The 18,050-nt window shown below is 31.9% G+C and overlaps 1 protein-coding gene across 2 annotated transcripts in view; it reads right to left on the minus strand.

Moving 5' to 3' along the window:
• Positions 1–42: 42 nt before the first annotated feature.
• The window catches only part of LOC145334873 (uncharacterized), a 44,370-nt gene continuing 26,362 nt past the window's right edge, over positions 43–18,050 (minus strand). For both annotated transcript variants that reach the window (XM_080180481.1, XM_080180482.1), the window contains 7 exons: positions 15,755–15,831; positions 14,876–14,976; positions 14,024–14,652; positions 13,717–13,844; positions 4,762–4,819; positions 4,030–4,165; positions 43–3,672 (listed from right to left, as the gene is read on the minus strand). In XM_080180481.1, coding sequence (XP_080036607.1) covers positions 3,511–3,672; positions 4,030–4,165; positions 4,762–4,819; positions 13,717–13,844; positions 14,024–14,652; positions 14,876–14,976; positions 15,755–15,831 — 1,291 coding nt within the window. In that variant the 3' untranslated portion in view covers positions 43–3,510. The remainder of the gene's footprint in view (positions 3,673–4,029; positions 4,166–4,761; positions 4,820–13,716; positions 13,845–14,023; positions 14,653–14,875; positions 14,977–15,754; positions 15,832–18,050) is intronic.

Genomic DNA, 18,050 nt, shown 5'->3' on the forward strand with positions numbered 1-18,050 from the left:
ACATGACACTCAGACTGACTGACGTACGAACATACCATCTTTAAATAGTAGCTGCGATATTCAAACATTAAAGAAGTCAATTGAGATATTAATGTTTTATTATAAATTACATTTAAAAGACATCCATGACTATTTATAAGTATTATAATAATCAATATTTACAATAATAAACAGTTAAGTACTTTACAGGATAAATAAAAAATACAAAAAAATGTTTAATTTAAATGCGATGAAAGCTAGAAAGGTTCGTTACTGTTAATACATTACGTAAATTGCTTGAAAGCTAATTATATGTTTTCATTTGAAAGCAAGACTCATACATGTAATACTACGGTGGTTATTTTGGCACTTAAGTAAAGATAATACTTAATACAATACTAATTATTTGAAAATTTTAGGTATTTACATTTGTTTACAAATAAGTACACATTTTATATTATTTTCTTTGAAAGCTTTTAAATTTTACAGTTTCTTTGCAGCACTGAGAAAAGATTCTAATTTGACATGTTTGAAAATTATAAGAAACTGATTTTTTGTTTAATGAAAGATAGCAAATCTCCTCTAAAATTGGTTTGTTTGTTTACTTCCTGTCGCTCGAAGGATACGTTATAAGCACAGAAAGCAAATATACCCCCGCCCCTTTTAACAATGTTCAAACCGATTAAAATCTGCCCCTAAAATTTGTGTTGCTATTATAATTTCAAAAATACATTTACATCAAATAAATAAGATTTTAAATACAATAATACAAATAAAATTACTAATAAACATACATGATCTATAATCTATATTTATGATTTACAAAGTGAAAGCCATTTTTATAATAATTCTCTTAGTCTTAATATTTCTTTTACATCTTTTGAAAAAAATGCGTATTTTTAGAGTTTGTTTTGCATCTATACATAATGTATTGTTAAAACAATTAATGTAGAGAAAATTTAATTTATTTTTGCTTGAATATATTAAAAAATCATTGAAAAAATATTTGTTTTGAAAGCAAGTGGAAGATTTGAATTTTATCATAACTGATGACAAACATAAGTTTGTCCTGAAAAGCCAAAAAGGATCTTTATATTAATAAAAAATTTTAATATTACATATTAATCAAAGCTTGGTAGCCGCATTCGGCCTCAAACTTTCAAATTATTTGCAGCTGCCGCTAAGTAATTATGCTGTACTTATTTTAATAATCTGCAGCAGCCGTTTTTTCACAGGTTAAGGCCTAGCCCTGATTTTAATAATCACTACAATACAATAAAATATCAATTGGGAAAGTAATTCATCAGATTACTGTAAAGATGTTAATCACGCTTTACTTTAAAACCAAACTAGCGGTTGCGCCCCTAGCATCTAGGGGCTCTATATTCGAAAGGAAAAAGAAGGGCAGAAAATAGCTTAAAACCATACCCAGACTTATTTATATAAGTAAAATAGCCTAAAACCATCTCAGGGCCTATACGAAGCTTCCCTCTAAAGGAGAACCTTTTACAAACAAAAAAGCTTAGTACTTTATATTATAGGATATGGTTTGTTTTTCACTACAATAGAAAAGTGGGACCCCATACAATTTACAGAAAATGTTCCTTTGATCTATTATCTCGAAACATCTGTGATCTTTAGCTCGTTGCCAAACGACTGAATGTACATGTTATACCCGCACATTGAAATATGCGGTAAGATAAGCCAATTATTGTAAACACAATTTAAACGTCAAGCCGTTTGACCGCTAGTAACCGTTAAAATTCATAATTTTTGTAGATAATCGATACAAGGAACATGTTACCGTGAACTGCACTTGATCTAAAAAATTAGTTGCAGTAATGTAACGGAAAGGTCACAACTAATTGAAACGAGATCTTTACTTATAAAAAGGCATTATTAAGAATCCCAATTAGACTTGCATGTCAGGAAATAGTAAGTAACTACTATCCCAATTAATATTTAAAATTACACAACAAAATACAAACATATATATGCAAGTGGAAGACATAAGAATAACTAAAAATTATCTAATACATATAATGGAGAAAAATGTGTGTGTGTTGTGTTTAGCAACGAAGCTTCTCTTCAGTCCGTCTTGTTCTGTCTGTCCCACTTTTGCCAATTTAAGACAGAGGCAGAATGACAACAATTAATTAAAGGAAAAAACTTGAACAAAAAGGAATTATCTCTTCACATGCTTAATGTTTGTTAAACAAATTCGCTACTAATGTATTTAATCATCCTTTACAATAATTAAATGCTTCTTTGAGGCAAATCTAACTTAATTTTTTTTGTATAAAATAGAAAAAAAATACAAGACGTTAGCAAACTAAATTATTAAAGCATTTTGGATCTTATTTTTAAGATTTTTAATGTTTTTCTAAAACCAATTTGATAATTTTTCTGGTTCTAGACACTAAAAATCCACCAAGATCCTGAAAAAATCCACTACAAAGACATGCACTGTTAAAACTTTATATTTTTTTAGAAATCTAAAAAAATGCGTTTTCAGATTTTCGAGACAATATGAAGTAATAACAAAAATAATAAACTTCTATTTGAAAGTTATTTTCTATCTCGTAAATTGCTGCCGCCTTTAGAAGCAATAAAAATGACGTCATACAATACAAATAACCAATGATAGACCAATATACATTTTACCATTGATCAATTACAATGTTTACTAGCCTATCATTGGTCATTTGTAAGTATGACGTCATTTTTTATTAGGCACTATATGCTGATTCGAGCCTTTTTTAAATTAAAATATTACATTTTGTGATCAAATGTATGCTCAAGTTAAACTGTTGTAAAAAAAATCTAATCTTTAACAGTGCACGTTGTAGACAGTTACATATTACATGTAATTCTGTATCTTATGTCACAATAGATAATCAATTTAATATCTCAAGTTTACAATTACAATAATATAGTTTGGGGTTTGGAAAGCCAAATTTGAAAGCTTAGTTCGGATTAATTATAATAAGGGAGGTTAGGGATGAGTCAACAGCATAAAAATATTTATTTTGAGTAGCCAAAACTCTCAATTCATGTGAAAAGCAAGGGGTATAAATTTGCATACTTAATTTAAAAGTGTTACCTTTAACTATTATTTTGTTATGTTGTTTTTTAAAATAAATTTGGATATCGTAGCAAATGTCTTTATTAGCAGTATATTAATTGCCTTTACTTTAAATGAAATAAAACAATTTTTTTTTTCATGTTGTGTCTTATCCCTTTAACCCTTGGATACTAATATACTAGAAATGATACATTGTGTCTCTCAAAAAGTATTTAAAAACTTTTTTTCAGAGACAAAATAATTTTATATAATTACGATACACAATAAGAATTATAAAACTTACTATCAAAATTTAAATTGTTACTTTTTCAAAACTTTCCTATTCAAAAGAAAAGTTTTTGTACATTTTTTTCCAGTTTTATCATTTTTAGACTAAATTTTTGGTCAAAATTTACCCGACGTCAACCTAAGAAAACTAAAAAATCCGCAATCTTCACTGGCGACCTCTATTGAGTCAAATATACATTATGATTTGAATCCTCTTTTATGGTGTCCAACTTTAAATTGTTGTCAGACCCAAGGTTGCCACCGTTTGATTTGCTGCGCTTGAGTGGGGCACCATGCGCAGTTACCAAGTGTTTTCTGAGGTACCATTTGTTCTTTACCACCTAAAATTTATGGAATTTAACAAAAAGTCAACTTAAGACTTTAAACAAAGACAAACGGTGATTTAACACATCTTGAGGAAAGATAATGCTCCTCACTCTTATTTTGGAAAAAATGAGAGTGGTTTATTTCGATTTAATCCCTGCACGGTGGCTACAAGTACCCAACATGTAAGTATGTATCCAGAATTCACGCAATTTTGCGGTAAATTTACCTTTATTTTGTTTAAACTTGTAGATTTTTATTCTGCTGGTAAAAATGACACTCAAATATGTTAATGTTTGTTTGCCCAACTGTCTGTTATTAGAACTTCGCTTTTATGGATGTTGTTATCCCTGTTTTGTTTTTACTAGTCCTACCTTCTGGCAAACATTACAATTAACGCCCTGACTCTCCACGTGCACGTTTACAATGTGTTGCTTCAGATTGAAACTATTGCTGAAAGTTTTCCAGCAGTAGTTGCACACACGTGGTTGCATACATCTCCATCTATTCCTAAAACAAGAGATTGTCAATTTCTTTAAGAGTAGGGTAGGGCAATTTTTATTTGGATGGCCATTGTCTGGAATTTTTAACTGTGAATGGTTGTAATTTGGGCCAAGGCATTCTCCATACTCTTACAATTATATATGGCTATTAAACGCCATGTCAAAGTCAAGACTACACAAACTGCATGGCATAAGTGAGCTATATTGTGTATGTGTAAAGTCATATGCATGTGACTGTGTGAGTGGGGGGGGGGGGGGAGGGACTAATTGTGTGTGTGTAACAAGGCATGTGAACTGGCTGTAATAACTTGGGTGTGTAGAGGTGATTGTGTATGTGTTAAGTCACGTGACCTGACTGTGTTACCTTGGGTGTGTTGTGGTGACTGTGTATGTGCTAAGTTACGTGATTCGGGGTATGTATGAGTGTGTGTGTGTATGACAAAATATATTACATTTGGTGTTTGAGGGTTATTGTAAATGTGCTAAGTTACGTGGCTTTGCGTAAATGAGTGTGTTAAAAGACTATGAAAATACGACGAAACGCACCTTAAGAGGCGTTGTCACGAAAGGGACTATACCCGACTTGTGGACTGACTATATTACCTTGGGTGTGTGGGGGTGATTGAGGCTGAATCAAGTTTCTCCTTGTCTGTTGGTTCGTCTAAACAAACAAAAATGTGAAATCTTTTTAGAAATTTTGTCAAAATTGTGTGTAATTATTTAATTAACATAAGAAGTATGTCTTTTGTATAGCATAATATTGATAATTTGTCAGTTATTACATAATTATGTAATTTGAATAATAATTAATGTCGCTAATATGTCAACAATGGCCACTTTTTGATTATTTCAATTTATTGGACATAAATGTCGAAAATTTTGATCTGGAGTTAAGGTTGATTAGCGCTTTGTTTTAAAAGTGCCTTGTTGAAGATTAACTTCCCCCTCCCCATATTTTGTTTCAATTTTTTTTAAAGTGTGGGGGGGAGGAAGCGCCGGTTACTTTTAAAGTTTAAAGAAAGAGAGGGGTAGGTTTCTGGTAGAATCCGTAAAGGTGTGTGTTTTAAGGCTCAAAAATAGTAGTAGAACGATAATATTCACTAAATATGTGTATTTCTTATTGAAAAGAACTATAGACAAAAAAAAAATTTTAAAGTTAACATAAATTTTTATCGTTCTACTACTGTTTTTGTATTCTATTAACCTTATCCTAATTTTTTTAATTTAAAAATGATTAATTGTGCAGAAATAAAAGATCGATGAAAAGATTAGGTTTTTCATCAATTTTTAAAAATTTTGTTAAGAACGTATAATAGTTGTTTAACCAACCATAAGTAATAAATAAAAAGCTTTAATATGACTCATACATAATACGAACTATAGAAAAGAAGTTTAATAGCTTGAAAATGACTTGACTATTATTAAACAAGGATGACAACATCCATAAAAGCGAAGCACTGAAACGGTAGGACAAACGGACATTAACACTTGTATAGTATCTGAACTGAATAATCAGAATTTAAAAGTATAAGAGCCGAAGCAAAAGTGTAAGTAAATTTGTTGAAAAACTGCTTGAAGCAGGATAATGTTTATGGACATACTTACATTTTTGGACTTGATTATAGAGTTGCTTCGCTTATAATATTGTTCTTTGTTGTCCCAGGAATCAATATACCAAAAATCAGATCAAACGGATAATTAGAACACTTGAAAATTTGTTGTTAAAAAAGTAGAAAAATCAACATTTTTAAAATGGACGTACGGACATTCTGGTAATGATTATAGAGTTGCTACGCTTTCTAAATCGTACCCAACTACTTCAGAAATCATCATGCAAAGTTTGAAATCGATAGGACAATTCTAACATGCCTAAATTAACGAATAAAAGCTATCTATCTCGGACGGACGGACGTACGGACCGACCCTAATTATAGAAAAGCTTCGCTTTTAAAAATTGAAAATTCAAATAAACGAGGACGATTATATCAAATAGTAGCGAAGATATTGAATACGATAAGCTTATAAACATAAAGACGTCCGTCTGTCTGGTTACCCATCTTTAGCTTAAGATTCGCCAACCGAAATGGTTCTCCTTTAAAGTGAAGATTCTCAAAGGTACATTGCGAGTTTACAACTATTGCATTCCCCTTAAATAAATATCCCCCATCCCCATTGAATTTTTTTTATTTTATAAACTAAAATTGATTTCTTGGGTTGCTACTAATGTTACAAAATGTTTTAATAATGATAAATAAATGTGATTATGTACATCTGAACGTCTCTTGGGACTAATTTTTTGAAGCTATCGTTGACTTTCTAAATCACATGATCTATGCTCTTTAAAAACTACAATGACCATTTACTTTTGTTGTAATGGTCCCAAGCTCGAGTTTTTATTGATGGATTAACATAATTTAACAATTTATATAGTTTTCCATTCCCTACATTTGATTTGTAAAACTAACATTTACCATTCCAGCTATTTGACCAGAAAACAAGAATGATTTATACAATTTACAGATAATTATAGCGAAACTTTCTGAGACTTATTCAAGATTTTTGCATTTAAAAAAGAAAATTTGCAGGAATGGGTCAATAAAAAATACACTTTGGGGGTAAATTTGCTACCAATAAACTGAGACAATATCTTTTTTTGGACACAGCGTAAAGTAGCACCAAAAACATGACGTCATACGATAAAATAACCAATGAGAGGCCACTATAAATTTTACCATTGGTCGATAACAGTGTATACTGGCCTCTCATTGGTCAACTTTATTGTGGACGTCATTTTTTTGGTGCCACTTTACGCTGTATCCTTTTTTTTGTACAGATAGTATGCAATATATCCCTTTAAATGTCCTCAAAATAAAAAATGGAGGGTTGGATTTAAAATATTAATATTACAACAGTTAATTATTACAGTCAATATTGTAGAGAAGCCTAAGTTCTACATATATTTCATAGATAGATACTTAGACTTTGATTTAATGTTAGAAAGATTTATGGAACAAAAATTCTCATAAATCAAGAAAATTCAAAAGGGGATTAAAGATTCATTTTTTCTTTGAATTTTGATAGAAAATTTTGATTAAAATAGTAATTAACTTTACCCTGAAGTGATAAGTTTATGATTGCTGTATGCATAACTAGAGGCTACGCACCTAGAATTTTCTAGGGGTTCTTAAGGTGGTGAAGGAAGTAACAAAAATTTTGGGGGATATAGTTTTTATTCTAGGGGTGATTTCTCTTAGCAGGGTGGTGATACCCTCCCTCAAAATAGGTATAAACGTTCCATAAACCTATAAAAACTCGATAGTAAAGGAGAACCATATAGGCTCAAAGGTTACCGCCATCCTTCACAAACAAAAAATGATTACTACTTTTATGTAATCAATTCTTTCACATACAGTACCTTGTTGAGCAATGATAACCCCTCCCTCCTTTTTTTTTCTAAAATTGAAAATAAGTAAGGGGGGATTAATTTTTCATCGGTATGTTTATTTTTTTAGATTAGATTAGGTTGGGTTATAGTGGGTACTTGGTTAGGGTACTCCAGGTATAGTACCCGCAAGGTTAGGGCACTGTAGGGCTAGGCAAATGGAAAAAATTCCTCCATCATATTTAAAATAGAGTAAAACATTATAGGGAGAAAGGACTAAATGACTGAATTTCCCCATTGCAATGTCCTTGTGCTGACTCTAAATTAAGTCTTTAAAAATCAACCAATGGTAACGGAATATATAACACAGCCAAGTAGCAAAAAACAATTTTCTAGCAGACAAAAAAGGTCATTGAAAAAAGGGGAGGGGTAGTTATCTGTATATACATACATCTGTATACAAGGGGGGGGGGAGTAGAAGGTACTCTGTGTGAAAGCAATTAAAATTAATCTATTAAAAACAGCAATAAACTATTACAAATCTGTTTAAGTAAATAAAATAAAACAAGGGGGATTTATAGAGCAGTTTTGCTTCTTGATAAAACAATTTATTTGAAATCTACCCACTTAATATCTTTAATGGGTCTACCATTTATACCACAACAAATATTACAAGCTTTCTAAATACAGAGCGTAACAAATATGAAAAACGAAAATTTAAGACAGATAGCTCAAAAAATACAAAATCCCTAATTATTTGAGTTTTACCTTCTTTAGATGTAATTATTAGGGTGGGCCCATTTCACCCTTTTTTTTAGATTTTACTGTTATCATAAGTTTGGAAGTCATATATATGTATGATAAGCCCCATTTAAGTTTCAAAAGTTACTTTGCTCTAATGGCTGCCGGCGAGCGAGGGGTATAAAAAGTGCCCACCCCCTTATAAAACCAAAAATTTAAATTCCTTCAAATACAGGTATGTTGCCTATCAAAATGACCGCATTGAAATGCTGATTACGAATCTGAAAACCGTTTTGAAAAATATTGCTCCTAGTTCGAATGAGATCTCATTAAGTACCTAAAAACAGCTGATTTGGTCAAATTTGTTCATTTTGGTAGGTTATTTGAAAATCATTTCGGACTGAATCAATATTTTTCAAAACGGTTTTCAGATCTGTATCCAGCATTTCAATGCGGTCATTTTGACCTGTGTTTGAAGGAATTTCAATTTTTGGTTTTATAGGGGGACGGGCACATTTTATACCCCCCGATCGCCCGTTGGTTTTGGATTAAAAAACCTCTTTCAAGTTTCACAGGTTTTTATACTGGCCCAGTAACCCTTGCCAATGTCTACTAATGTGAAATTTCAAAATCGACCCACCCTAGTAATTATATCATATAATAGGCTTACAATTTGTTCCAAAATCGTCAAGGAAATATCCATTTCCTTCAGTTTATATTTATAAGCTAGAAAGTATTTGAAGGTAAGACAGTCGCTTAAAACACATAAGTAAAAAAGCTTAACATAAACAGCTATAATTTATAACATTAATATTCTCTCAAGTACATGACAAAAATAAAACTTTAAATTTTCATTACTCTAATGGCTTACAGAAAAAGGGAATTTTAATTTTCGGGAAAATTTAGAAGTGAAAAATGTTAATTCTTTTGTTTGTAGCAAAGCTTCTGTGAAGAGTCAAATGTGTTGATCTGTCTGTCTATTAGTTGGAGAATAACGTAGATTTTTGAAGTCTCAAAGCTTTTTCACTATCAAACATAATAATAATAAAAAAACTCAAATTAAAAAAAAATTGTTTTCAAAATAGTATATTTTTTTTTCATTTAATATTATATTTTTAAATGGCCAGTAGAAAAACAATAAATGTTGTCTACTTAATTATTGTTACTTTATGCTATTAGAAAAATACGTTTTTATTCGAACAAATCAATTCTTTTATTGTTTTGCGTTGTTAGTATGCATAATAAATTTCATTGATAAAATTCACAGGGAGAGGACAATTGGCGATGAATTATTTTCCAACAAAAATTTCTCACATTATAAATAAGTATTAAGGGAGAAAATTAGGCGAATAGTGTTCCTCTACCGACTCCCCCAGCCCCCTCCCACTTACCCCCATTAAAAAAATCAAATATACTAAAGACAACTTATTTGATAAAATTGGGGGTGAGGATTCGATTGTCCCCCCCCCCCTCCCTGATATTTGGTAACTCTAAATATTCTTGAGTACTTTCTACCATTTATTTATAGCTACTATGGAAAGTAATTTCAGGATTAAGCATATTCAAACTATTTGATTAGATTGGAAATTTATTTACATCAGGAATAAGGTATAACCAATTCGTAAAATGATTTTTTTAACAGATATAACTTCGCCCCTGGCATCTAGGAGCTCTGCTTAAAATGAGACAAGAAAAGCAAAAAGATGCCTAAAACCATCCCAAAGCATAAATCTAAAAATAAGATAGCCTAAAACCATTCTTCGACCTATGTAAAGCTTCATTAAAGTGGATTACTCTATCGATTAATTAATTAGTTATCTAAATCCCAAGCTACAAATAAAAACCAAAATATTATTTTCACTTTTGACTACTAAAAATATTTTATAACTTAGTAGCATTTGAGAAACTAGAAACAACATGCTTTCCAATGTTTACATTTTTCTACTAAATTTGATATCTATATGATTTGTTGTAATTGTTTGAAGGCAACAGTTTATGAAGATAAATGATAGGACTGAAGTTTAGAAAGAGAAAAGCTCTCTACCCTGGGTTTCCCTTAATGCTTAAAAAGTTCTTTCCACAAAATCACCAAAAAAATCAGCAAATCTCGGCCATTCCAAGTGGATTCGCCCCAAAACGAGCTCTAGGGGCTATTTTATCTATGTCTCCAATACACCCTCTTAAGCCATTTATGAGATACTATTCAACTTGCACACATAAAAATCAGATAGAGAGGGGACATTGGGCTGTTTATAACACTAGTCCCCAAAGTTTTATATTAAAGTTTTCTTATTCATCGTCTTAACGAGAAAGCCCAATCTTTCCCGCTTTTGTATTACTTATGAGGAGTACGATTCCAGTTACGTCATATACGTTTCGGGAAAGAAAGAGGAAAGGGGGGAAGAAAATCTCTTCAAAAGAGATGGGAGAAAAGGGAAGAGATTTGCTTCCCCCCTTCCCTTTTTATATGACGTCACAGGAATCGTACTCCTCAAAAATTGTACAAAAGCGGGAAAGATTGGGCTTTTTCGTCTTAACCATTTTGGGACTTCAGTGAATTTTGATTGGTTCGCTCTTTAAGTTGAGTATTCAAACGTTTCAACCACTAATTTTAATCTACAGAAGGGGTAATTTTTGTATCATCATTTGAGATTAACATTTTATCGGCCATTGTCTTATCCCTGTAGAATAGATCCCAGCATAAAAACGAATTTACAAACACAAAACTTATAACTTTTAGAATTTAGAGTTTTAAAGAAACATACTCTTATATTTTACCCACTACCCTCCATGATTATTAAAACTCTCATACTCATACTTAGCTTTTTAGATTAATTAATGTTGCTATAGTTACTTACTAGAGACTGAGCCACTATAATACAGAGCTGTAAGTAATCGAAAGAGGAGGTAAGGGGCAGGAAAATGGACTAAAACCAAAGAAAGAATTCATTTTAATAATAAAATAATTGAAAACCACCCTAGGACATATGTAAAGACACTAAAATAGGAAAACTCAATCAGTTCAATGGTTACTAGATCATAACGGATAAACAAACAGACCTTACTACTGATATATAATAATAGGATTTTGAAACTGCTATTACATTATCCTTAAAAAATGGCTATTTTATGAATTTCTTTTTCTAGTATTAATTAGAAATCAAATAGGTTTGAATATTAATAAACCTAAAAAACATAAGTTTTCCTTTTTGCTTACATGTTATATATGTCTCAACAATAATCAAAATTACAAAATTGGATAGATAAATAGACATGATCAATCAAATTATTGAGTAACATTACTTTTATTAATTATTAAATAATATTTCCATTTGAATCTGTCAATACAATATTGTGCCAAATCGCCCTGGGAATTATCTATAAAGCTTTGAAGGTCTAAACCTTTCCTTTAAGTCTTAGGTATTAAATTTTATATTAAGATGATCTAACTTTACTTTATATCCCTCTGGCTTTGTAAATAAGGTATCTGAAGACCGAAAATATCAGGGATCTAAAGGGATAAGACAATGGCCGATTAATTAATGTACATAACCAATATGATACACAAAATTACCCTTGTCGATTACAATTAGTGGTTAAATTTAACCAACCGATCAAGAGTCAATAAAAGTCCCCAAAGTTGTTAAGCAAACGAATAAGAAAACGTTATTATAATGGGTCTAGTGTAATAAACAGCCCAATGTCCCCTTCTTCCCTGGTAAATAAGGTGTTTGAAGACAGCAAATATACAAGGTGTTTCATCCACTTCCGCATAATATCTTATTTTTTTATTCGCACAATCACATAATCCTTATACAAAAGTGATAGGATAAGTGTCTGTTTGTCGCCTAAGATCTAGCTCACCGCTAAACCGAAAAGGTTCTTTTTTGCAGTATAGCTTCTTAGAGGTCCAAGTAAGGGTACCTCTACACTCCAAAGAGAAATTCCCTCTAGAAAAACTACCCTACCCCCCACTCCCCCCCTAAAAAAAGATGTTCCATCAAGAAAAAATACCCCACCCACCAAAAAAAGATTTTTAATAAAAATACTGATGTAATATAATAGAACAGTTTGTGTTGTTGTAAAAGTTAGCTATTCTGGCGATTTTAAATTTCTATTCAAGTGCGGAAATAAGTGCACACCATAAAATACACACATATAGAAATTCTTAAATTTATATGCTTACTTTTCACTACCGTATCGTGGCTCCCAAAAGCATACTTTATCTTTTACCATTGGCTGCGTCTTGGGGCACACGAATAGGGGAGTGGGGGAGGGGAATTAAGTAGATCTAATTTTCATGTACGTTTTAAAAAGAAAAGGAAATTATTTTTTTGGGGAGGTGGTCATTTTCTTCTATAAGCAATTTCTCCTGTGAGGGTGGAAGTACCGACCCCCCCCCCTTTCCCCCCCCCCCCCCACACCAAAAATAGTTTAAAACCCTCCAAAGTACCTATGAGATGCTTTACTGCCAAGGTCAATCATATTGGTCGAGCGGTCAGCGAGATCCTTTTATGGAAACTAGGATGTTATTGTTGATCCACTCATATTCGCTTTCAAACATTTTGCTAAAGTCAAACATGCTAAAATTACAAAATTTGTTAACCATTCCTAATAATTTGATAAATTTTGAAATTAAAGTGGCAACCCTATTTTTCCCATTCAAAGATTATCTCTCAAACACGCATACACGCACACACACACTCACACAGATTTCTTAGAAGAAAAAAATGGTTTGAATTGAATAGAATTTCTTACACTTTCACACCAACTCAAAATAAAAAGATTATTCTATCAATTTAGGATTAAAGTAGGAAAATATGTATGTTTTTATTTAACTGTTATTCTATAGATTTAAAATCCATGGACAATTAAGTCCATACGTAGTTTTAATTCATTGGTATAAAGTAGTAAGGTTTTTTGGTCTGTATAGCTTAAGACTTCGATAACTTATAAACCGATTAAGTTATCTATTTTATGGAAGCTTCATAAATGCCCTTTAAACATTTTGAGCTTTTTAATTTTTAGATTTTAGTTTTTGTATGGTCTTAAGCATTTTTGCTTTTATTAAGAGCTCGTAGATGCTATGAGTGCAGCTGCTAGTAATTTATAAAGCCTAAACTCTAAAATAACCGAGAAAAAAATCCGTAAGTTCATAAGTTTTACTTTTTTTTGGAAGCATTTTAATTACCTAATATTTTTAGAATTATGATTCCTGGGACGAATAAACACCATGCTATAAACAAGGCTTCTCTATAATCAAGTCCAGAATTGTAAGAAGGTCCATTTAGCAAATTTGCAAAATACTAACATAGTACTAAATAATAATTAAAGTCTTCTATAACGTGAGCAATATTACTCTAAATTTGTTAATGTTCGTTTGTCCGAAAATCTTTTTTTGATGCATATTATTTCACTGATTGGTTTAACCTTACCCGATGAAAGCTTGTTGTTGTTATCCGATGTAGTTGAGCTAGGTGAGGTTAGTTGGATATGTGGCGACATTGTCGGAGTTGTAGAACAGCTACTATACCCAACATTTGATAACACATGGCTCAGAAATCTAGAAAAAAATTTAAACATTAACAATTTAGGCCAATAGCAGAAAAATAAATCTTTCACTGGATGAACATGAAGTTCTAATTTAGTTTTAAAAGTATACTCATTACTTTTCGGACGAAAAATATAAATTCTTTTAGACAGAAAACATTAATATATAAATTCTAGTTAAAAATAGCTGACCTCACAGGTTGATGCTCCTCTGGTTGACCCTCCTCAATGACCAGCCCCTCGTTCTCACTGTCTGCCCCACTGTTGCTCTGCTGCTCCTCTCCACCTGATGAACTTCCCGAATAGTGAGGAGAAGCTGAGGATGGGGGCTGAGGCAGAGACGTTGTAATGTGCGGAACAACTCTCACCGGCGAATGGCTGCTGATGTAACAAGATGTCGTCGTTGATGTTGACATTGCCGCGTTTTGTTCTTTACGCGCACGTTTTGGCGGCAATGCCGCGTTGTTTGTTGATGCAATACAATTGTTGTTGTTGTTGATGATATTGATGCCTGGCGGTGATATAGTGCCAATACTAGAGAGATAGTGAGCTAGTGTGCTCAGGGAAGAGCGTTTTAGAGATAATGATGAGCTGGGGGGTGTAGGTACTTTCAATGGGGAGCATAATACCTTACTCCCCGGAGAAGGCGATGATTGTACTGAGATAGGGGATAGAGAAGATGTTGTTGGTGTCGGGGTTGTTATAGGGCATACAAGGCTGCCCCCCATGAGAGGGGGAAGAGAAAGAAGTTGGGGTAGGTGGTTGAGCTTAGTTGGGCTGCTGGGAATGATTATGCTTGGTGCTGTTCTTACTGGTGACATCTAAACAAATGAAAACAATCAATAATTTAAAAATCAATAAATGTATAAATTAATTGGTTAACCAATTAATCCATTAATGTATAATAATTATATTAGTTTAACATATCTATCAATCAATCCATTGATTAATCATTCCATCAATCACAATCATCAATCAATCTATTAAACTATAAATCAATCAATTCATTAATCAATCAATTTATTAATCAATCAATAAATTTACCTCCGAATCATCAGTCTGTCCATCCTCTTGTTCGACCTCCTTGATATGATCATCCTCACTCCTAGAGTCATCTTCATCACACTCTCCCACCTCGGAGATATCTGGAATAAAAAGAATTTAGATTTTTGCAGAGAGGGAGGGGACAATGGGTTGTTTATTACACAAGTCCTCAAAGTGTTTTAATAACTTTTTATTTTATTCGTTAACTTAACAATTATGGGACTTATAATGAGTTTTGCTAGGTTGGTTCATTAAGTTGAGTGTCCAAACCTTTTTAAACAATAATTGTTATTTATAGAAGGTATAATTTTGTGTTTAATTATTAGGGATGTACAAAATTTATCGGTCGATTGTTAAAAAAAATTCATGATACTTTTTGCTTTCCCTTAAATAAACTTTTTTTGCAATGCATATTTCTGAACTTAATTACCTGTCTGTTTTATTAGTGTCAAAACTACTCTACAATTTGAGGATGTCCGTCAGTCTGTCCAAATGAGCTATCAAAGATTGAAAAATCAGATTTTGAAAAATCCTCCCCTTTTTTAAATTATGAGTTTTCTTTTATGAATATCTTTTCCTAGAAATTTGCTACCCTATATATGAACAAAATTGTGCTCGTATTATGAAGAAAAAATCTCTAAATTGATGCAAAATTTTACTTGAGAAACTTTTTCAAATAATTGGATTATGTCTTTTTAAATTTCTTGCAAAGTTTAGAAAAAGATTTTTAACAAAGTCCTTTGAAAATGTTCCAATTTTTGCCAAAGAAATAGAGGTACTGATATTACCCCTCTCACAAATTAAATTTGAACAGTGTAACTAAAAGAACATAACTTAAAGAGTAGCTACGCTTCTATCCATTAGAATACAAGTGCTAACCTGATGGGTTTGGATTTGAAATGAGGGGAGTTTGGGCCAAACCCTTAACTTGCAAGGCCTCGGCTGTCTTCAGAAACCTAAAAAAATACAAAATTTGAACTTCTTAGAAATTGATAGATTTATAACATAATTCTGTCGCCAGGCCATAACATCTTACAGTAATTTAGCAAGGATATAAAGGGATAAGACAATGCCCTAAAAATTGTTGTACATCCCCAATTATGATGCACGAAATTAGCCCTTTTGTGGGTTAAATCTAGTGGTTAAAACGGGTGAACACTCAATTTTATGATCCAATCAATCAAAATTCACTAAAGTCCCCAATGTGGCTAAGCCAACGAATAAGAAAAAGTTATTATAAAACTTTTGGGGACTAGTGTAATAAACTTCCCATTGTCCCGACTCTCTCTGGTAATTTAGTCTCTTTAGTATGTCACTGTTGAACTATAAAGATGCAATAGAATAAATATTTATTTAAAAAAAAACAAGATTAGTTTTCAAGAAAAGATATGCCTTTGGAATTAAATAAAAACAATTTGACCCATTATGACTTTAAAAACCTACAGAAAGATAGATTTCCTACATCATCATGCATTGAACCACAAATCCGTCTCATTGGTCGGTATAGAACCTTTTTTTTTTCATTGGTGGTAAAGTAAGCTGTAAGCTGTTTTTTTAAAGACGTAATGAAGCAAATATTATGCTTTTCCTTTAATCAATCTTTGATAATGTTATATGTTTATATTTCTTTAAGAAAAAAATAGTTATTCCACGAAATAGGAATAAGTAAACGGACAATTTTGCCCATAAAATAATAGTTTTTTTTTAATATCGTATATATTTGATTAATAGCTTGGTAATCATTTTAATACCTTTTATGGAGAGTAACACATTTATAGAGTAGCTGTGCTTTTAATAAGCATCTTTTCTTATCCCGTATGGCTCATAAATAAGATTCAGAAAAAAAAGGTTTTAAATAGCAAATCTCCTGCGATATTAATATAGTGCAACCTTTCTTGATGTTAATATTTTTAACAAAAAAAAGAAACAATTTATATATCAAAGGATTCCAGAAATAAGTCAATATTTATTTTTGACATATTGATTCTGCCTGAAGGCATATTTTCTTTCTCTTGGGTGCATTCATTACCCAATATTAACACATCTGCATAGTGTTTCATATGCACTAAAAAAAGACACAATAGCAGCAGGGGCGTCCAAGCTTTTTTATTTGGGGGGGTAATCTTTATTTCATAGAGGCATTTTTTTTATTTGAAGGGGGTAAAAATTGAAAATTCAAAATTTTGAGGGTTCCTACGGCACCCTCAAATTCATTGGGGGGGGGGGGGGGTAATCACCCAATAACCCCCCCCCCCTTGGACGTCTATGAATAGCAGATACACTACTATAGGTGGTGTTTGTTTTCTTGATAAATTGGTTTAACTCCAGTCTATTTTTGTACTCTAAACCCCCCCCAACTCATTAACTTGAGACTGTCGACATAAAGTGTTATGCGATTCTGATAATTTTATAATGTGATTCATGTGCTGAAGTAAAGACCCACCACTATTTTTCTCTATTTATACACCAGAAGAAGAAATAATACATATTATAATACAATTTTATATACTTTTTGCAATACTAATTAAATATTAACAGATCATAAATTAATCTTCAACCTAACTTAGATCCAACAATATCTAATTACTCTTTTACAGAAATGAATTTTACAGAAATGAACATACAGCTATTTTAGAATAACCTTCATGACTAACCACTGTAAGGAGCTCTAGCCCTGCGGTGGTTCCCTTTACAGAATATGACCTAATATTACCCAACCCAAAGTAAAAAAAACAAGAACTCAAAATACTAACCCCTTTATTTTAAATTTAAATCAAAATAGGGGGAGAGTAGTTTCTGTGCTTTAGTAGGCATTTTAAGGGAAACCGCCACTTCTGCTTGGCACAGGGTGTATCTATCTTCCTATAATAGTTATTTCTCGCATCGTATTATAACCGGCTTTCCACGGATATAGAAAGTACAATTATGAGATTAAAACTAGTTGTTTTAGCCCCGAGGTGCCGAAGGCACCGGCTAAAAAAACTGGTTTTAATCTTATGATTGTACATTTCTGTATTCGTAGAAAGCTGGATATAATGCGATGCTAGACATAGTTTTTTGTATGGAAGAAAACCGGTTCCTATCCACCGGATTCGAATGAATACGAGAAAACAGTTTAACCCTCTGGGACTGGGAAGAATAAATGAGACCAAAACTTGTGTGTATACAATACCGA

Source organism: Acartia tonsa, chromosome 13, assembly GCF_053477335.1.
Source record: "Acartia tonsa isolate MP-2025a chromosome 13, ASM5347733v1, whole genome shotgun sequence".
Taxonomy (NCBI): domain Eukaryota; kingdom Metazoa; phylum Arthropoda; class Copepoda; order Calanoida; family Acartiidae; genus Acartia; species Acartia tonsa.